The sequence below is a fragment of the Lytechinus pictus genome, chromosome 16 (genome assembly GCF_037042905.1).
Source record: "Lytechinus pictus isolate F3 Inbred chromosome 16, Lp3.0, whole genome shotgun sequence".
NCBI classification, from domain to species: domain Eukaryota; kingdom Metazoa; phylum Echinodermata; class Echinoidea; order Temnopleuroida; family Toxopneustidae; genus Lytechinus; species Lytechinus pictus.
This window is the reverse complement of record NC_087260.1, coordinates 12,266,845-12,290,299: the sequence shown is the minus strand read 5'-3', so window position 1 is coordinate 12,290,299 and position 23,455 is coordinate 12,266,845. Positions and strand designations below refer to the sequence as shown.

Sequence of the window (23,455 nt, the reverse complement as noted above, 5' to 3'; positions counted from 1 at the left end):
TTTACAAAAAATACTTTTGTAACTTGCTTCCTTTTGCCAAAGTATGGCAGTATAATGGAGCCCCATTCTTTATACAAAGGAGCCGCCTTGAAAATAATCATGTTCCTCTTCCGTCAGATATAATTATGTGCTTTCCAATTCATACATGAATTGTTCATCAAAAAGGCACTGGAACATAATTTCTCGACCTTTTCGATAAGTGGTATTTAATTTCATTGGTGCAAATCGCATCTCACGGGCAATGTAATTCATTTCAATCATTTCGATTACTTAATGTATTTGAAAACCAGACCAAGCTTTTGTCATTCACACCTATCATGCTTCAGTCTCGGGCCTCGTTCCCGGGCTTCAGTGACACCAACGAAACCAACCCAAGACCGATCATAGTTATTACGTTATTTCCAATGGGATATCATTGGTCGGTTTGTAGTTGACTTCTTTGGTGTGCCTGAGGCATTTTAGTTCATAATTACGTATGAGTGTGTGGGTTGGAAAAAGTGTGCAAGTGCGTGTGCGGTGTGCTTTAGAGAGTGGTCGTTTAACTGTGTGAAAGGCCAATTTATGTGGTATCTGAACTGACATTGATATTGTAATGCTTCTCAACACACAGACAAGATATGTAATTGCCGTGTTCTAATAACCTTATTTATGTTCACATGGGCGGAAATCCCAGGGGAGACGGGGAGACGCGCCCCCCTACCCAAAATAGTAGGGGGCACAATATCAAATGTCCCCTACTATTTTTGGTCTTTTATGACGGAAAAAATCAAAATAAAACATGCATTTTGGACGAGATGACCTGGGGTGATAACCTTTTTTTTTACTTTCCAAATTTTCCACCCTCTGGTGCCCCCTACATTTGGGGTGAGATTTCCGCCCTTGATTTTCACACAGTGCATAGTCATGTAATGATTTATTAGTTTACATGCCTGTGTTGGTATGATTTCAAGGCCTACAATATTGATGCCATCTATCAATTGCGATGTTCAGAAATTTATTCCCCGTAATATTCAGTTTTTCAAGCAAGCATTTTTTTTAAGTACTCGGATGGAACTCGGTCTCACTTTTTATTAATTTTACACACATATTCGTCATTATTTGGGTATATTAAATGCATGATTTTGCTTCGGTGGCAAGGTATTTTTGCCAAACTTGATGAAGGAAGTATTCCTTTAAAATTACATGTTTTGAAAGTAATTTCATTCAAATTATTTTTATTTTGAGTTTCTTCTTCTTAATTTATTTCTATTTCTTCTTCTTCTTCTTTTTTTCTTCTTCTGCTCCTTCTCCTCCTCATTCTACTGCTACTACTTCTTATTATTGTTTCCTCTTTTTCTTGTTCTTCTTGTCTTCTTCTATATTTTATTATTATTCTCTTCTTCTTCTCTTCGTCCTCCACCTCCTTTTTCCTCTTCTCTTCCTTATTCTTCGTATTCTTCTTTTTTTCAGAAATGCCCCTGCCCCTTATTGTAGGAATTTTGACACAAATGTCATCTTACAACTATTCAAATTCCAAGTTTGAATTATTTCCATCTCGACTAAGCTCCATTTATCAACATAGTAAATCATTACACAGATATAAGGATAACCATACAAATCAATACAAATGAATGTACAATGTGTACAATATGATATTACCAAAGAAATAAGTATAATATGTATAACTATGTATTAATATTATATACACCATGTAACTATCTGTCAAATGATTTTTAACACTATTATTATTTTTTCTGCTTTTTATCAATTGGACGAATCCAAAGTAACATTAACCATAACTGAGCTATTGGTATTTTCATATTTTCCGTAGATAACAACTCATATACTGTTACGTATAAGACAGGGCACCGATTGGGGTTGTAATGACTCAATTGCAAATTTCATATACATGTTTATCTGCTAGAAGCTATTTTAATTGTTGCTATAATAGTATATGGCAATATTTATCACTTTGTAATTAACGTGCATATTATATTGATGGGGATGTGAGAAACAAAAATAACCGCTTAACAAAGCAGTATGGTCTTTGAATATTCCGATTGTTAAAAAAAAAGTAACGGCTTGTAAATAGTTTTGATGAGTCAAACCGATATCGATGACGATGTGATATGGCGGCTTACAATCGCTCTACTTCCCTGAGCAGAATAATAATTAGATTATCACTCTCTTTTCAATTTTCACAATAGACGTGCTGTATAGAACAACATGAATGGCGCATGGTAATTAATCGAATGGGATATGAAAATATATTTTGTCCACTTTTCCCATTATCTTCGAGCAGGTGGGCGAAAATAATGCGTGATTATACAGATTTCCCAAGATTTGATTATCGACCAGGATCTGAAGCAGTTTATTTATTCTAATGCGAATTAAAGCGACTGCCATCGACATGTGTCCCGATTTTCTACCTCTTCAACATTATTTATTATTTTTCCATATAACCAATAAATAAAAAAATGAAAACATAAAGAAGTCAACATGTGTTTTTTTAATGGCAAAACAGCTGTTCGTTTTGTTTGCTTTCTTACGAACTCACTTAGGAGCTACTTTGTCCCCATAGAAAGGTACTGCCTGCTTCTGATTTTTCTTTTCCAGGTGAGCTTTCCTTACAAATCCTGAAAAATCTATTGTAAATAAGTTAAACTATTATAATAAGATAATGAGGCATTTTGAACATAAAGCATTTTTAACATGGTATAGTAGCTCCACAGATTTTCTAATATTACTTGAAAATGTTCAGTGTCAACACGGCAGGGGTAACTTTATATCTATAATTCAAATGATATGAACCCCTCCGGCATGTCCAGGCACTCAGACATAAAAGATTCCTTCATATTATTTATTTTATTTTTCAAACAAAAATATTCAGGTACCCTATTTTTCTAGGGATTTACCTATTATACATGTACTCAAGGGTTTGCCATGAAAATTTGTTTGCATGTGAGTGTAAGGTCTGCCATTTTCACCTCTGCCAGTTTCACCTCTGCCAAAATGTATTTGAATCTGCCTTTTAAAGATCAGCCATATTTGTCTCTGCCATTTTTGCCTCTGCCTTTTTTTTAATGCAGCCATGTTTGCCTCTGCCACTTTTGCATCTGCAATTTTTACCAGGCCTCCTTCTAAATGCCGAGGTGTTTTATTTATTTACTAACTATCCTCATTTGGGACACCCTGCAGCTACTGACAAACATTAAAATGAGGCAATTTTGAAGTATGATTTTCACCAATCATTGGGGGCGAAGCTTACATAATGGAAGACGTTTTCATATTTATCACTATATATTCAAGTATGCTTAATTTATCTTATCTCACACTAAATGTATTGCAATCAAAATTATCATGGTTATTAATAAATATGTAAATACCACCACAAAATATCATGTTTCCAAATATACGCTGATAGATTAAAGACTTTTTGAATAGGGGAAATTATTCCCTGAACGCTTTGGACAGAAGAGACGAAAATTCAATTCTACATAGCATCTCTATACATTTTGTAGGTGACGATTCTCAAATTTTAAATTCTTACATTCATATAACGGATAGGTTAAATAAACTGATTCTGATATTTTTGTCATAAAAAGGGATATACTCACTAATACTGCAAAAACCATTATACGGAGATAATGCAGATATGAAGATGAAAGTGGATATTCGAAAAAGAAGAGACATCGTGTATCCGAGCTGACGATTAATGTCAAGAGGAATTTTTTACATTCTAAACAATTATCATGCAGAAATTTGCAAAATAAAAAATAACGGAATGATATTCGTTGCTACTCCGAGGCCAGTGGCAGGTACATTTCACCGTCGAATCCAGAAATGAATTTGTAATTCCGAAAAAGTTGAGAGAAAAAATATCTTCCTCTTATACACGCTTAGAGGCGTTTGACGCATGCGCAGACTCTCCTGTTACTAATAACTACACTCGTACATATATCAATTAATGAATTTTTTTTTCTTCATAAAATGACCATGGAAAGTCCAACCATATTCACTCGCTCCATATGATTTTTTACAGTTCTTTGCCGATCAATTATCTGAGTTTACTTCTGGTTAACGTTACAAGTCAGGTTGATAAAAATATTTGTACATGTATGTGTGAATGGACTGGTGCAGTTGCCAAGCGGCACTTTCATGGTATAGTAATAGTAGTAGTAGTATAGGCCTAATAGTAGTAGTAGTGGTAGTAGTAGTAGTAGTAGTAGTAGAAGTAGTAATAGTAGTGGTAGTAGTAGTAGCAGGATCGAGCTGCAGCAGTAGTAGTAGTAGTGTCGTCTTTATAGTCACCACCATCATCAACATCATCATCAGTTATTTGACTCCAGTGTTAAATTTATCCAGTGTTTGTGAACACCAGATATATATATTTTAGCAACAACTTTGGTTTTTACTTTTACACTCTGTGATGTTATGTTCAATCTCTAGGGTGTAATTTTTAATACATCGTGGTATGGTCTCTAGAAACACCAACTGAATCATGTCACCCCATTTTTTCCAGTGAAAGTTGTTTGTGTTTTTTTTTTTTATACAATATTTGCGTCATATTCATGGTCATGACATTGACGCAATAGAAGGATGCGGCCTGCTTTTATTGATCAATATATTTTTTAACCTTGAACTAACTACATAGATGTCAGTGCAGCCTAATCTTGTCCACTGGCACTGCTGCATTATAGGCATATATCCGTACAATGTGCAAAATATGAACTTTACAATTCCCAGGTCTATAATTCACGTTGTTGCTGTTTTATTTTGAGTACAGAATGAGCGATATGACTATTCGTACATTTCATTTGAAATCAAAGTCATCTACTGCTCATCGACAAAGCAAAGTCTACTTTTAAATTCCTGACATAAGCTACTTGTATAATGCAAGCTGCATGTAAAATGCAAAACATAATGAACAATACCTCGATCTTTATGTAAAAGAATGTCCTTGAGTGTAAGAATAGCGTTAATCCGATTTCTAACATGATGATAAAGAGGCCCTATACGTTCAGGATGCCGGAGAGCACTGGTGGATCCAGGGAGAGGGGGGGGGGGGGCACAGCAGGGACCTGGGAACGATTTTTTTTTCAGTGGGGGTGTTGAAATCTCTCCTCAAAGGGGGGGGGGGGCACAATTGAGTTTTCCATAATTACACACACACACACATACACCTCTAAGGGCACCACATACACGCCCACCAACCCACGCACACACACACACACACACACGCGTGCGCACATATTATGGTCAATCTCACTCTCTCCCCCCCCCCCTCTCTCTCACAATTCAGTTCATTTTAATTCAAATTCAATTTCGCAAATAAGATGACAAGCATTATACAAGGTAACATCGCAATAAAACATTGAAATATTACAAAAAAGTGTGGTTTTCCACGAAGGTTTAGAAAAAAAACATGCCAGGCTGGATCACCAAAACATAGTGAAACACAACACCAATAACAATGATCATAAAACACTAAATCTCATGGTAAGTAAAAATGTCAGTGTAGTAAAAAAACACTTATAGTATAAAAAATACTACATAACGATAAACATAGAATGACACATTTTTGCACTGGTTTATAACCAAGATATAATCTGAGAATTAGTTATCAACTTTTGAATCATATCCCATTTTTGGGACCTACTGTATATATTTCAATGATTTAGAGTCAGGACTGCAATGGACTTGATAGACCATTACTAAAATTTGTTACCTCTCTCTCTCTCTTCCATTTTATATTTTGTTGTATTCCAAACCAGCTATTTCATCTCGCTTTTCCACTTTCAGTTATCAAACGATTTTTTTGTTGTATTCAATTAAGTATTCAATTAATTATTAATAGGTAAAAATTCTCCTGTGTAAATACATCCTGCACTGTCAAAAATTTGAACTAGAAAATCAGCACTCGTGGTGCAGTCACTATACAAGCACTGTAAGTGCTAAATTAGCACTTCACTTTTTACAGTGTGTACATAGGCCTACATTGTAAATTAAGAGGATCCAACACCCTAACACACTGAGAAAAGCGGGTGCAAGACTTCGTGCGTACAGCAATACATTTGACTGCCCCCCCCCCCCCTGGTGTGCAAGAAAGGTTCAACTTAGCGGGGAAAGGTGCACTGGTGCAGACCGAACATAATTATATTTGCACTTTTCACTCGCGACCGCATCTTCGGGGTGCAATTCTGCACCATATAGGTGCTAATTTGCACAATTTTCAGATTGGTGCAAAGTTGCATCTCTCCAGAAAGGTATACAAAGTTGCACCTACCGCCTAGCTTAAACGTGCTCCCATTGTGACATCATTCTGGTCTGCACCTTTAAAGGTGCCAAGTTGAACCTATTTTTCCTAGTGTAATGGGTACGTAGTTGTTCATCTTTCTTCTGCCCTTTCTTACCCTCTCTCTCACAGGGAAGCAGGTACATGTGGATTGGACTCACGATGCCACGTTAGATGGCAGCCATGTTTGGGTAGACGGCACGGACGTTGGATACACCAATTGGATCCCGGGCCAGCCTGATAATAGTCCAGATTGGACCTTGTTGTTTGGAAGTGCCCTTTCCCAAAGCTAACATAGAGGGCACATGTCTCCCAATCTCTAATCAGCGCCAATCCACTCATCTTCCCTCCCCAACAAGGTCCAGTACAAAACTTTGCTGTACCAGAAAAGCTAGGCATCAATCAAACAAGTTACACGGTAGGGGGTCAGGTGCCCTAGTCTCACACACCAAACAAGACACATTTTTACTCAAAACAACTTCTCCTCAAACAGGGTGAAAAATGCAAAGTTGTGTTGTTGTTTTTTACACTGTAAACATAAGGCTCCGTGTTCATGCACTTAAAAATATATATTCAGCACCTTCCTCTCTCGCCAAATGATTCCACCCATGAACCAAGTATCAAAGTTTGAATAAGTAGACTACACCAGTCACAAGGAGGCAACAGCTGGTAAACATCTCTGGCTCAGGCAGCGATCAACAGATCCTGGCCCCCACCCCCATCGTGGTCAATGGGCAGCGGAGGGTCAGGGGAAACCAGACCAGTGACCTACAGGTACGACTAGTCTCTTGTACCAAACTCTTAAACTCTTGCCTCCACTCAAATACAAGTTTACCCCCAACGGGCCCCAAGGACGATGAAAATACACAGATGTGACCGATGTTCTACAGAATAGACATATACCATCTTGATAATTTGATATTCACATTTTGTTCTATTGAAATGTTTTTTCTCTTACCCAATGATTTCATCCGTGGAATAAGTATTACAGTTTATAAGACTAGACTACGAAAACCAGGACCCTGTTGCTTCCACGAAATGACCTCCTGACCTCCATGATAAGGGGCAGTCAGTGGTTTTTGTATATGGAGCTATATACAGTGCGTCCCAGAAAAAACGAAACCGAGATTTAGCGATGATTTATCATAACTTAATCATAAATAAAATAGACAAATGACCTACCAATGTAAAGCTTAGAATCTCCTCTTTCATCTGATATTACTTAGATAATTCCTCATTCACGCATGCGTGAGCAAAAACAGTTTGAAGAAAGGATACCAAAAACTCATTTGGCGGGGGGTATCTGAATTTCAAAGAGAAAATCACATGACTGAAATGTTCAATATCTGCCCTTTTATTTGATACCTTAATCACAGAAAATGGTTACGAAGTAAAAAAGTTATGATCCCTCGAAACAATGCTTGTATTTCCATAATTTCATTAAATAAACGTGTTTTCACTGGTTTCCCACAGAAGCTATCGCACGGTAACAAAATACTTAATGCATGGCTGATCGTCAACAAAACGGAATGTCGAGAGAGTTTGAACGCTAGGCTGTAAAACCTCTTCATTTTATGAAATCATTGAAATTCAAGCCTTATTTCAAATAACCAGAACTTTGTTATTTCTTGACCATTTTCTGTAATTGAGGTATCAAATTAAAGAGCAGATATTGAACTTTTTAGTCATGTGGTTTTCTTTTTAAAAACCCAGATACGGCCCGCCAAATGAGTTTTTGGTATCCTTTATTCAAATTGTTTTTGCTCACTCATGCGTGAATGAGAAATTATCTAAGTAATACCAGATGAAAGAGGAGATTCTAAGCTTTAAAATGGTAGGTCATTTGTCTATTGTATATGTGATTAAGTTATGATAAATCATCGATAAATCTCGGTTTCGTTTTTTGTGGGACGCACTGTATAGCTCCATGGTTTGGACATGGCTTGTTATGCATGTGTTTGCAGTGTATTCCATAATGGACATCCATGACCATACCCAGCTAACTATAATAACATCCATGAAAGATCCTAGAAATGCTTTCAAAAGAAATTTTTAAGAACATTTGTATAACATTAATGAAACAATATTCCCCTGATGTTAAACATGAAATAAACGTTAATATTATGATGCCAAGCAGATATATTTTCATAAATGTTACATAGATCTTTACTCATAGTTGATGAAAAAAACATTCTTAAGACACAAATAATATTTTTCTAACGTTTTTATAATGTTACATAATTAATGTGAATATTTTTTTTTTCAAACGTTCGATGTTATAACCATGATGATGATAAAAATGTCATGAATGTTTGTTTTCAAAATATTTCGACAAAACACTTTTGATAATGTTATGATATTCTTAAATATATTACATGATAATTTTGCCGTTTTTGCATATTGAATTAACATTTTGATAGGAACACAATAACATTTTATTGACATCTACAATGTACATGAATTGGATGTAAAAATAGCATTTTAAAAATGTTGTTAGAATACTTGAAATGAAATGATCGATATGAAATATGGTTTTACAACATCTTAACAAAGCATTCTTGAAAAATGTTTTCAAGTGTTTTCCAAAATGTTAACTTTAAAAAATATATTAGAAACATCCTGATAATTTTAACATGAATTGTTGAGAAACAAAACAGATATACAATTTTATAATGTTTTATACATGTACGTACATTGGATGTGATAATAAATGTTATGAAACTATATGTTTATGTATCATTTTGACTTAACGTTTTTGAAAAAAAAATGTTTTCCTAATATTTTTCAAAAGCGTTAAGTATCATTAACATGTTTTTCAATGTTTTATGATGATATGAATTTAATTTTCTTTCAGAAACTTGATAATACTACTAACATTTTTGTAAGGTTATACATTTGATGTAAAATAGACATTTTAAAAATGTTGTAAGAATATCATGACAATAACATCAACCGTTCAACAAAACATTTTTGAAATAAAATTTCCAAAAATATTTAAAAATGTATTAGAAACATTCTTATTTTTAGTAGTATAATTTTAACATTTTTTTTTGTATTTTGCTGACATTTTGATAAAGTTATTTGGATCTATTTTAACTCATCCGGCCCGGAGGGCTAGATGAGCTTATGCCGTGGCGTGGCGTCCGTCCACAATTTCAAAATGCTTCTTCTTTGCCATTTCAAGTCCGATTTCAATTCTGTTTGCTTTATATGATAGCACTAGGTAGGGGATTCAAAACTTCTACATAGAATTTTGAAACTCATTAAATATGCTAATTTATGCGCATTTTTTCAAAATTCACAAAAAATGCTTCTTCTTTATTAGTTGACCGATTTTGAATTGTTTGCTTCCATCTGGTAGAGCTTCATGAAGGTCACCAAACTTCTACACAAAATTTTGAAATTTGGCCGGAGTAGAAAATTATTTATGCTAATTTATGCGAAATTCATAAATCACAGAAAATGCCTCTTCTTTATTTGTTGACTGAATTTCAAAATGCTGCCTCTTCGTCATTTCAAGTCTGATTTCAATTCTGTTTGGCTTTTAATATGAAAGCATTAGCTGGGGGATTCAAACCTTCTACACAGAATTTTGAAACTCATTAAATATGCTAATTTATGCGCATTTTTCAAAATTCACAAAAAAATGCTTCTCCTTCGTTATTTTTTGACCTATTTCGGCTTCCTTTTGGTAGCACTTCATGAGGTACACCAAATTTCTACACATAATTTTGAAATTTTGACCAGAAAAAAATTTATGCTAATTTATGCGTATTTTTAAACATTCACATAAAATGCTTCTTCTTCTTAATTGTTGACCGATTTTGATTTTTTTTCTTCCTTGTGGGAGAACTTCATGAGGTTCACCAAACTTCTACACAGAATTTTGACATTTTCAGTAGAAAATTATTTATGCTAATTTATGCAAAATTTATTCATAAATCAACAGGAAATGCGTCTTCTTATTTGTTGACCGATTTTGATTTTTTTTTCCATCTGGTAGATCTGCATGAGGTTCACCAAACCTGTAAATCATTTGTTGATCAATTTTAATTTTCTTTGCTTTATATGATCGATTTAGGTGGTGATACAAAATTTCAACACAGAATTTTGAAAATTCATTAAATATGCTAATTTATTTATATATTTTCAAAACTCACAAAAATAACTTATTTATTTGTTGATTATTTTTGTTCCATCTGAGAGCTACATGAGGTTCACCAATGTTCTACACAGAGTTTAGAAATTTTGACTAGAAAATTATTTGTGCTAATTTATATAAAATTTATTCATAGATCACAAAAAAGCTTCTATGTAATTTCTTCATCAATTTCAATTCTATATCCTCAATTTATGTCACCAATATAATTCACTACAGTGACGTCAACTGGGCTGAAATTAAAATTGTGTTAAATATCGTTGCGAGATGCTGGATGAGCTCCACATCATCGATGTGCTAGTTTTAAAAGGTTGTAATACTAGTATCATATCAATGACATCAAACGTTCTTAGAATGTCATAACTGAAACTGCTTTATAGTATTTTCACTAAAAAAAGAGAGAAAATATATTGTTTTAATACATATTTATGATATAACATCATCTGATCATTTAAGAAATAAATTCATTTTACTATCATCGTTTTTATAATGTTATACATTATGTGAAAAAAAAATATATGTTGGTAGAATATGACAATAACATAAAACATCATTCTCGAAATGTCATGATTATAATTATGCTTCTCAAATATTTTAACAAAACTTATTTTTAGAAATGCTTTTCCAATGTTTAAAAAAAATGTTTGAAAAATGAATCAGAAACATCCTTATTTTGACATTTTTATGATATCATTTTTAAAGGACAAGTCCACCCCAGAAAATTGTTGATTTTTATAAATAGCGACAAACTCTAACAAGCACAACGGTGAAAATATCATCAAAATCTGAAGTAAAATTAAAAAGTTACGAAGTTTCCATTATTTTTCACAAAACAGTTATATGCACGACTCGGACATGCAAATGAGAGAGTTGATGTCCCTCACTCACCATTTTTTGTATGATATTGTTTGAATTATAAAATGTATTTCAATTTTTACAGATTTGACAATAAGGACCGAATTGATTGAACCATAAATTGTTAAAACAAAGGTAATACCACATGTTCAGGGAGGAACAAAACTTTGTTTCACATGACAACAGGGATAAAATTGGAATATTCAATATTTAATATAATAAAATACAAAAGAAATAGTGAGGGATGTCATCAGTCCCCTCATTTGCATACTTGTCCAGGATATGAATATAACTGTTGTGTGAAAATTATAAAGCGAGACTTAAAAATGTCATAACTTTCTTATTTTGCATCTGATTTTGATTTAATTTTTCAGTATTATTCTTGTTGGGTTTTTTCTCTTTTTATTCAAATCAACTTTTTATGGGGTGGACTTGTCCTTTAAGAAACGAATAATTATCATGCCATGGGTGTGACAATAACAAACTTTCCCACAAAATTATGATAATATATATATTTTTTTAATAACTTAACATTTTTGAAAAAAAAGGTTTTCTTATGTTTTCCTGAAGTACATGTACTAATGAATTGTACAACAAACATTAATATTTTGATGTTTTTATGATATCATAATTTTAAGAAACAAAATAACATTTTACTATAATATCTCTATATAATTACGGTAAATATATATAAAAAATACTATCTTAAAACTTTGGTAAAATTTATTGATAATAGCAATAAAGGTTCTATAAAAGTTATGAAAATATGTTCTCAAAATATTTTAGTTAAACATTCTTGAAAATGTTTTTTCTTTTGTTTTCCCAAAATGTTGAAAAAAAATATTGAACTCATTTTTATCGTTTTTATAATATAATTTGGATATGAACGGGGCAGCAAAAGGAGGGCGCCAGGTCCGACAGATGAATCATGATGATGCAAAACTATACTATTGATCATTTATAAGACATGTCTTATACTTCATAGACGTCACCATTATTGTTATAAAAATTGCACTGCACTCTCCGCCTTCATCTGGTGTTTACAAATGCGAAATGATGTTGATATTTTTTTCGAGTTATACCATATTTTTTACTTGTATTTAAGTGTAACAAAGCTTGCGTGCGCTTGCGAAATCTCTTCTATCCAATGAACGGCCTTATACCTCTCAAATCTTAAAGGTCCAGTCCACCCCAGAAAAAGGTTGATTTTAATAAATAGAGAACTCAAACATAAATTACGCTGAAAATACTTCATCAAAATCGGATGTAAAATAAGAAAGTTATGACATTTTAAAGTTTCTCTTCATTTAAAAAACAGTTATATGCCGCACATCTCGGTTGGTATGCAAATGAGGGAACTGATGACATCACTCAGTCACTATTCCTATTGTATTTTATTATATGAAATATTTTGATTTTCTCCTCATGGTCAAGTGATACAACGATTAATTCCTCCCTGAACATGTGGAATTAGTATTGTTTAATACTCTATGGTTCGATCAGTCAAGTTGGTTCTTATTGTCAAATCTATAAAAAAAAATGAAATATTGTATAATTCAAACAATAAAAAACAAAATAAATAGTGAGTGATGGACATCATCGACTGACTCACCTCGTTGTGCATATCACTGTTTTGTGAAAAATAAGCGAAACTTTAAAATGTCATCACTTTCTTATTTTACATCCGATTTTGATGAAATTTTCAGCACTATGCTAATTTGATTTTTTTCTATTTATTCAAGTCAGCATTTTCCTGGGGCGGTCTTGACCTTTAAATAACATTTGATTTATTACAGTTCATCTAATCGTCCCTTCACTCTAAATGTAAAAGAGCTAATATGGTCCCTAATTACACTCCTTTAGAGTGAGACGAGGGACTAGTCATTTTGGAGTGGGACTTACATCTTTTGAGAGTGCTTTAGAGCTCCTCCTGGAGTGAAAAGTGTATATCTTTGGACATTTTCACTCCAAAAAGAGGTAAATGCACTCTCAAAAGATGTAAATCCCAATCCAAAACGACCGGCCCATCGTCACACTCTGAGAGGAGTGTCATTAGGGACTGGATTAGCGCTTTTGCATTTAGAGTGTACTGGAAAAAAACATGGTGTCCTACAGTGTGTGCCACAGTGTGTTCACAGTGTGGAACACAATATGAAATCACACTCACACTGTTAAATTTGAGCATTTTAAAAGTGTGAATAACTATTCACATCGTCGTCCATGTGAACACGCTATTAGCATGCATTCACACTGTCGAAGTGTCCACAGTATGGAAATATCTTCACACTGTTGAATTTGAGCATTTTAACAGTGTGAATAATATTTTCACACAGTCCACTATGTGAACACACTGTGTTCTTTCCAGTAGAGATATTGTGGTGTAAATATTAGACTTGTTATAGCCCGAGTAGACAAAATTTAATGGTAAATGAGTTAAACGTTAAATGGCAATTTGAACAAATTGTTAGTTCACGAATTGGTTGTAGACGAAATGGGATAGACCTCATAAGGCGAGGGGAGACCAAATATGGGCGTGGACAACATGGCCCTGAGAAGCATGGGTGCTTAAGCACCCCCCAAAATTTTCTTAGGGGTGCTGTGTGTTATTCTCGATCGGCAACACCGCCAGATATTCTCAAAGATGTGTAAAAAAGTGGAAAACTGTAACCAAAATGACCTTCATTTTGTAATAGAACATTTTTTAATGTTTGTTTTGTTTCTTTTTTTTTCAAATTTCTCGTGTCCAATTTGACCTTCATTCTGTAGTGAAACCTTTTTTTTTTTTTTTTTTTACATCAGCACCCCCAGTAAAATATCGTTCCAATGGCCCTGGTGAACATCGCCATATAGTAGACAAGGTTTCGATCAGGTATTAATTCATTTTTCTAAAATAAAAACACATGAACAGTCTAAGGGGGGGGGGGGGGTGTCGCAAGGAAATATTTGCAATCAATTGTAACGGTAGCAAATCAGATTACACTGCTTGTTTCGAGAGGCAGTTCGCAATTAATTTCAAGTAAACTTGCAACTGATCGCAAGTTTCTTGCAGCGCCCCAAACAAGGAAACAGAGGGAAAACACACAATAATGAATGCAAAGTATTTGCTTACATTTTATTGGTATTTAATACAGACTTATTGCACAGTGCAGTAGCGGCCCTAAAGTTTGATAATTAGTTCACATTCTCTTATTTAGAGCAGAAATAATTAAAATGTCTCTTTTTTTTGTTAAATAACAATAATTATACAATAATCCTCTCAAAACCTATAGTTGATGACTTTCTATCCAATCTCAATGTTCTTTAGGCGAATGAAGTAAGTCTGTCTTTTTGTTTTACAGTCTATGGTATAAAGGAAACATATCCTGAAATTCTAATATCCTCTATCTTCACTTTATTCTGTGGTTTGATTCGAAGCGTACTTTGGCCATTTTATATGTCATTATTTTTGTTGGCTTAATATTATAGTTGGGTTTACCAGTAACCCTTTGCCATAATGAAAAATTAAATTAAATCAAAGATTAATCGATGACCCAAAGAATGTACAAGAATCTCAAATATTCATTTACATGATTATAGTAAACTTAGATTAGTTCAATATTACGCTTTAAGATCTTTGTGCAAGGTGTAATATCGAGTCTATACTTAATCTAAAGTGATTTTTATCTACATCACGATTCATATTTACTGTAAAAATAAACCACATCATACCATTTTGACTACCATTAATATCTTTTTGATTGATTTATCTCTACATGTTGTGCGGCAAAAAAACAAAATTAGAATTTTCACAATCGGGTCTGTTCACTAAAATGCCAAATTGTTAGCATTACCAATCATTTAACATCTTTCTTGAAATAACTGTTCGTCGCTCTTTCATATCCTAAGGTGTTTACGCTTCCACGATGCACGTTGGATTCAAGAACAAAGAAAATCTATTGTCGAACGCCCTTCATGATAATGAACAACCAAGAAGTCTTTGTCGAAAATTGATGAATCTACACAGAAATTCATTCCTAGATTCTGGACAAACGGCATAGTTGCAATTTTTCGTCAGCTCAGAAACGAAACTGCTGTTCCGGTTCACCGATTTTCGACAAAGACCTCCCAGCTGTTCTTTGTCATTTGAAGGGCATTTTTAATATATTCACTGTGTTCTTGAATCCACCCCCTTGCAATTGCGAAATCACCGGGGAGCTCTCAAAATACTCATTCAAAACCCATTTTTTTCTTAAATAATTATTTCCTTTGTTAAATATTCTCTCGGGTTTTATGTAAAAACCCTTGGTCATAATAAGTATATGCTTAATGGATCATACTGAAAATAAACCAAACTATCGTTCCAGAATGACCTTTTTCAATTTTATGTTTCAATACATTGTCATGAAATATTAAGGTGACCCTGATGCATTATCGATTCCATAGAAATAGTACAGTGCAAAATAGATGACTAGATTAAAATAAATAAATCATGTCTTCCTAAATATTTATTTAAATTGAATTTTTAACACAATGGAATAAATTTGCAGCACATCTACTTAGAAATTTGTTGTTTCTTTCTTTCATTTTCAGTTGATTACATATTCACTTAGTTACAAGTATTTTTTTTTTCTCATTTCTACATTGATTTGTTTGAGGCAAAGTGAAATAAAATCTTACACACATGTTACAAATGAAATTTGAATCTTCACCAAGTTGCAGCGACTGAATATAGGAAAGAATCTCTTCAAAATTATGATATTTTTTTTCATATACATAATCGTATTCAATTTCATTTTGGTGTATTTACCCGCGCAATCATATTGAGGACGATGTCGGTGTTTTCGTCATTGCTCAAGTTGGTCACCTGATCATCATCACGTGATTCAAGAAAGGTCAAAGGTGAGTCGAGCACAATAAAGGCGTGTACGATTTTTCCACCACTATCCTAAGGAAAGGGGTAAAAACGATATTTTTAAAAATCAAAATCAAATTTATACTTGGTTAACAAGAATGAAATATATATACTTTTTTCTTTGTAATAGAATACGAGTGAATAACTTTCATTATTACTACTGATCTTTTTGTCGAGTCTTGATACCGGGACCAAGAGGTGAAGCTGTTGTAATTCTGGTGTACAAAAAGAAAAAAAACACATTGATGTGTTCTGCGAATTATCTTTACAAAATAAACATGAATCCCCCGTTAAATCAGTTACTTGATCTTTAGCATTGATTGACGAAAAAAAGAGAAAAGGGGTGCATAGCACGACCAGATTTATAAAGATTTATTAATGTAAAAATCAATGTAAGTTTGAATAATTCTAAACATTTCATTTCTAAAAATGTGCAGATTTTGTGCACATCAATGAAATTTTTCAAAATGCATAAATTGGTATATTCCTAGTATTTATTTATCTTAAAATTACCCGTGGAGATTTTCAGCCAGTTCCCGACAGGCCCTATTCATTTGATTTGAAAATGATTTTTTTTTTTTTAAAAAAGCTCATAGCAGCCAAAAGATAAATTGTGTGGAATTTTCATTTCGAAATGAAAATACAACAAATATTAGTCATCGAGTGATAATACCTCACTGTAACATGTACAGAAATTAATAAATTGGGGGAAAATGAATAAGAAATAATTAAAATATAACTGACTGTTTGGACTGCAATTCGGTTCATGTTGAGTGTGACGTCATTCCACAGCCCCGATTCCTTCAATCTTTCCACTGCTTTTGTGACGTCACGTTGAATTGCATTGGCTTCTAAGCGTCCGAGAGGGCGTCTGTTAAGTTTCATCCATTCCCCAAGCCGTTCTGGTGAAGGGTCGGGCAAGGACGTGAATGCAGATATGATTGTGGTGTCGTCAAAGATACTACCTTCTGTAAAAGAGCGATGAACCATTGAATATAGTATTAAGTGTGAGAGCAAATCCTGGATGAGAACTGGCTGAACAGTCGCACCAAAGAAACCGAATCTAAACCGAAAGATTATGCCAATCGAAATAACGTAACAGCTTTGGTCGGTTAGGAGTCCAGTTCGTCCGTGTGACGTAGGCCTACTTTAGCATAAGGCTAAAGGAAGAATAGTGAGTTTTCGCAATTTCGACGGAGACGGATTCTACAACACAGAAAATCTATTGAAAATGCCTGTCAAAACACAATGAACAGCTGAGAGGTGTTTGTCAAGAAATAGGTGATAGCCAATCATTGTAAGTTTCGGAGCTGACGAGAAATTGCAACTTTGTCATTTGTACAGAATCTCGGAGGAAACTGCTGTTTTGATGCACTGATTTCGACAAAAACGGCTTTGTCATGAGAGGCTTTTTGACAATAGATTTTCTATTGCGTCGTGGTTGCGAAAACTCCCCAATGGTAATAAGTGAACGTCTGTAGAGAGAAAGAGAAAGAGAGAGGGGAAGAGAGAAAGACAGAGAGAGAGAGTGGGGGGTCGTACTTACCCATGGTCTTGTCTTCATATTTCATACTTCGACTAGCCGCGGACTTACGTCTCCTTTGGCGTATTGATGCGAGGGTGTAGAGGTATGGATTGAGGGATGAATTGACTGGGAGCACGAACACTGCTGTCCATGCATATACCTGTAAAGCAGATACACCAATCAGTTTAAAAGAGTGTAATCTTTAATAACACTTTCGCATATACCTGAATATATATATATATATATATTTACACCAAATGGATAAAAGACTGCCATATTGAATAACGCTTGCAATTTTCCACCTATCAGTAAAAGACTGTCGTATTGAATACTAGTTAATCTCCCGCGTATACCTGAAAAGTAAGCATACTCCAATCATCTAAAAGACTGACATACTCAATAACAATATTATGCCTGTCAAGTAAATATACACCAATCAGTTCAAAGAATGTAAAACTGAATAACACTATTGCATACACCTGAAAAGTCTATGTACACCAATCAGTTAAAAGATTGTCATATTGAATAATACTCTTGCATATACATGTAAAGTAAATATACCCCAATCAGTTAAAACACTGTCATACTGAATAACACTCTTGCATACACCCCTTGTCAATAGATAGGTCTACCTATTTTTTATGTATTGACGATAACGTTCATTTCCGTTATGTTATTTGCCTCTGATGATCTGATCAGGGTTCCGTTTAAAAAATACTTATTATAATAACAAATGCACAATTTCTATAACAAATTTATAATCAGCCAATCAGATTGAAGGATTTCAGTAGCTTTTAACTGTTATTGCAAATATTTCATAACTAGTTTTGTGAAACAGGGCCCAGAACTAAGGTCTACTCACCTGCGCAGAAATGGTCAAAGTTCCACTCGCGGACATCAAGCCCATGATGATGATCGGTAACCAACAGACCAGATCTGTACCAACAACCAGCGCCATCTTAGATGCCAACTTTAGGTTTTCAGCCAATCGCATATCCTCCTTTGACGTGTTCTTCATCCCGGCTATACGCTGCTTCGACAGCTGGAATGTGCAATAGATGGCTATGTAACTTATGAGAGTCACCAGGAACGCGGCAAAGTTGAGACCGATGAACAAGGAGATGGAGTAATGCCATCCTGCAGGACGATCCACAGTCAACGGCAAAGCCAGACAGACGCCGGATTGACCATAGAACTGACCCTCGACGAAAGACGGGATAAGAGTTGGGAGAATACCGAGAAAGGCTGCAGTTACCCAGATAACCAGTCCGACCACCCGGGTACCGCGGACCGAAAGGTGGAATTCGGGTTTGAAAGGCAGCACCACGTGAAAACACCTATCCACGCTGATGACCATGATCAGAAACACCGAAGCCTCGCTGGAAACAACGGAAGTGATTCCAGCAAGCTTGCAGAGGACACTACTCTGCCAGTCATCAGCATGGGCAGCATATTCGCCATGGTAGTAGACATCGGCTGACGCTATGGTAATCATGTACAGACCCATCAAGAAGTCCGAGACGGCTAGGTTCGTGATCAGACTGGATTGAACTGTCGTATATCGCCCCCATCCGGAATTGACCAGTCTGTAGCCAATGACGAGGATGTTGCCAATGAAAGCACTGGTTCCGAGAATCCAGATGAAGATTCGAAGGATGTTGTTCGCCATGAGATCTTCGCAAGATGAAAACTGGTCACGTGGTGCATTGCAGTTGGGGGAATCCCCTAATCCAGCCAGGCAGCACAGAAGATATTTGTCAGCATACCTGCGTAAGTTACAAAAATATCCATTGCATTTTTCAACTTCATATTAACAATATTCATCTGTTCTCTGGATTTTTGTTTGAAAGTCGAAAGTCAAGTAACAACACAATGCATGCATAAGATTTAAAACCAAATAATGCGATCAAACTGACAAATGTTTATATTGTTTGAGCCTCATAAAATATATTTAAACATCTTTCACCCCTAACATTTCTAGTTGTTCCATTTCAGCCTCCCATTAAAGCATTTTTCCCTGTCAAAGTAATAGTACGTCAAATTCCACTTGGCTTCCCGTCTTTTTTTCTGCATAGGCTAGAAAATATTTGGCGTGATCACAAAGGAGACTACCAATTGAACTTTGGGATGAGTTTCCATCCAAACTAGGACAGAAAGAATATCTAACAATTTAACTCCAATTCGCATATTTTTTCTTAAACTGAATAGATCATCTGGGACTACCTGCTGCATTCCTACTTTCAATACATTTTATTCCATTTTGTATTAATAATGTGTCATATATGCATGCATTGGCTTATGTTAAAGTGTTTAGACTTACAGCGTCTCTATGTTGTGTAAGCCAGAGAACGCACTCAAACTGGCGTCATCTGCTTCAAATATTAACGTGCTTCGAATATCCCTGAAAAGAAGAAAATCAACATAATTATTTAAAAACTTATTCATAGGGTTATGAGCTTAAAAAACCATTAATATTTTAATTTTATTTATATAGCGCATTTTGCCAGATGCACAAAACCAATTTTGTAGGAACTTCGCAGTTTTCATATATCGCGCAGAATTACATTTTTGTAATGTGCATTCATCTTTAACGTGTTCGCATATTTTCAAGCGTACAGACATTTCCTGCTTTGTGGTAATTTACATGTACGCGCATTCCAAAGCTTTCACGCCTTGTCGATTTTCTGAACAACTAATCAAGGTTTTGTTTACAAGCTACTGACGAATGGCAGCTTTGGTTTGTGGTTAGCAAACTTTTGTTTAACCAATCATTTTATTACAAGGCGTTGCTTGATCTAGAACATTTACACTAGAAAATGTTTCAGCCTCATGTCTTCCTGTGATCTCGAGGAGTCAACTTCGTAGTCGCACATAGGAGAAAGTCGCCCAACCTCGTGGTTATACTTGAACCACCTTTGGATTTACTCGGATTTCTTATATATATTTGGATTTACACCTTTACGTTTCTACTTTGGATTTAACGTCTGGGGGCCTCCCTGTGGACCACTTTATTTGTTTACTGTATACCATAGATAATCTTCATTTTGTTCTTTTTCGCGGACGAAACAACGATACAAGTTTTATCTTATTGATGTGATTTGTGCAATAACTTTGGACTTCACATTCGCAGTGATAACCGGCATCATCCGCGGTTCAACTAGAGCTCTTGTCGCGATCCGTCGCACCCTCACCGACCCCTTCGCTCGGTTATACGGAGGATATTTGCTCCGAACTTTCAACGAGCCTTTTCTAAATTTGTAAAAACAAGTTCTTATTTTGGATCATATCCGGAACGGGTGTTGGTGAGTAGATCTAGAAATATTAATTTCTTATCTTGTAACATACAATTCGGTAAATATTGATACCCCGTTTTAGCTCGAGCTGCCAATAATATCAGCAGCGCTCAGTGCATTCAAGGAATTAAACCTGTGAGGAACCCACTCACCTAACGTTGGTCGAGTACAACACAGTTTGAATACATTTCTTGTCAAAGGAAAACGCGCCATGCGTCGTTTAAGTTTATATAGATTTTCCCCATACCTCTAGCAAAGAAGTAGGTTATACTTGTGGTGGCAACTTTCCATTATTATTTCATTATTTTTATCAGGTTCGTGAATATTCAAATATATGAATATTTACATAATTTCTGAATACCCCCTAAAAAAATGCACATGCCCTTCTTAAATGTGTTATTTGATTCGCAAATTGAAACATAAATTACTTTTTAAACAATTTTCATGCCGACAGCAAAAACGAAAATCAGTGATATTAATCTTGAAAGTTAAGGACACAGTCTCCGAGGGAAGAGAAGGCCTAATAATAATTAAAACAATTAGGACAAATACCCGACCTTTCTTTGCAGTTGGACTTTTACAAACATTTCTTGTACATAAATCATTTTGCCTACATGCAAATATGAAGAACAAATAAATTTATAAATTAAGATTTTAAAGTAGGCATTTGTCATGGTTCCCACGCACACACGTGCGTCCACTCTCACACACACACACACGTTCAAAATCAATACAGTGACACCTCATCTCTTTAAAAAACTGGTAAATTGACACCCACCCCTCCCTTCCGCACATACACGCATACAACGCACACACACACCCACACAAATAGGCACCCACACGTTCTCACTCTCTGACACACAAACACACATACACACACAAATGGTCAACACTTGAATTACAATCCAAATGATATGACCAAGATCTTTTCCTTATCAAGCTTAAAGAACCAGCCTCATGTCCCACCACCATACACACACCCATGCATACCCTCGCACACACTCTCTCACGTACATTCAAGTCACCATAACATATTTAGGCAATCTTCCTTACTTCTACATTGTGTGATAAAAAATGCTTACAACTCTAGAAGGGTTGAAAGATTATCAAAGGTTCCCATTTCAATCATCTGCAAAGGGTTGTTAGAAAGATTCCTGAAAAAAAAAAAAAAATGGAGAATTCAATTAAAATCTGTTATTAAAAAGAAAATTTGATGTATAATTTTTACAATAATTTATTTAAGATGTCTTTGATTTTTTAATATGGAAACTAATACAGAGCCGGCCGTCGTATTCGTTCTTATGTGATGATTACTTGTCTAAAGTCATGTTAACGCGTGAACTTCAGGTTTCACCAAAAAAGGAATTACCACCTTTTTGGAAATAAAAATTACATATCAAAATGAGACTTGCCCGGATAAAGATGGCATATATTTAATAAAATTTGTTGCAATGTTTTCCTTGCTGTTTGAGTAATGGGATAGTATTATGGATCAGAGTTTAACAGTGACATCATTTGGATTTTACGCAATATTAAGTATATAGCTGGAAATCTTAGGTTTATAAATTCGCATGATAAAGTATAATAAAATTCAAAAATACATACACAATCACTAGCATGATTTGGCAGACAATCAAGTATGATTTGAAGTAAGATTGAAGGAAACTTACAGAGTAACTAATCGTTGTAATCCTCCAAATACGCCGAGGTGTAATGCATGAATGTTATTAAAAGCAAGATCCCTGACAATAAATAAAAACAGAATCAAAGTAAATTAAAATTAAATGTTTTATTCCGGGGATATCGATAACAAATAATTTTGACTAACATTTGATGTTGGTATCGTTAAATGAAGTACATGTATCATGGTTGAAATTTGACTTGGTTACCTAAAAAAAATTATTATAGAAATTTTACTTGCATGGAATTAAGTACACCAAATTTATATCAGTAGCTTCGAGTAAAATCCATTAAGTTGGATGGATATTTGGTTTGGTTGATTTCAAACGAAAAGGTTGGTTGTTGTAAGGTTTCTGAGTTGTTGGAATTATTATCAATCAGTAGCTAGACATTAAGTAGTTTTTAGCTTCCACGGTGAACGGCGGATTCGTGAACAGCCTACATGCTGACAATTAACAACCAAGATGTTTTTGTCGGAAATCGGTAAATGAGAGCGGCATATTTGGAATTTTTTTTTAGCAACAATACGAATCTGCTGTTTCAGTTCACCATTCACAAAGACCTCCCAGCTGTCAGTTGACGTGCATTTTGTATGCATTTACTGTTTTCTTGCATCTTGGAAGCGAAAACTCCCTATTGTTTATTTTCACAAAAATCGAACGATATCTGGTATCTCTGTTTCGAAGGAATATTTCCATAAACTTTTGGTTATACTGCATGCCTTTTCTAAAAAAAAGTAAGTCCTTTAATTTGTATGTGATTTACTTACTTTCTTTAC

General features: G+C 34.6%; 2 protein-coding genes across 2 annotated transcripts in view; both read right to left on the bottom strand.

Moving 5' to 3' along the window:
* Positions 1-14,395: 14,395 nt before the first annotated feature.
* On the bottom strand, positions 14,396-19,464 carry LOC135157061 (G-protein coupled receptor GRL101-like). The gene is made up of 4 exons (XM_064111527.1): positions 18,567-19,464; positions 17,726-17,864; positions 16,924-17,147; positions 14,396-16,212 (listed from the first exon to the last, which is right to left on the bottom strand). The coding sequence occupies exons 1-4, from the start codon at positions 19,371-19,373 to the stop codon at positions 16,057-16,059; spliced, it is 1,326 nt and encodes a 441-aa protein (XP_063967597.1). The 5' UTR covers positions 19,374-19,464; the 3' UTR covers positions 14,396-16,056.
* A 556-nt stretch (positions 19,465-20,020) lies between these two features.
* Positions 20,021-23,455, bottom strand: part of LOC135157100 (uncharacterized) — a 32,286-nt gene continuing 28,851 nt past the window's right edge. Inside the window, exons 19-21 of the mRNA XM_064111609.1 lie at positions 22,668-22,739; positions 22,080-22,151; positions 20,021-20,105 (exon numbers count right to left, since the gene is read on the bottom strand). Of these exons, the coding sequence (XP_063967679.1) occupies positions 20,021-20,105; positions 22,080-22,151; positions 22,668-22,739 (229 nt within the window). The remainder of the gene's footprint in view (positions 20,106-22,079; positions 22,152-22,667; positions 22,740-23,455) is intronic.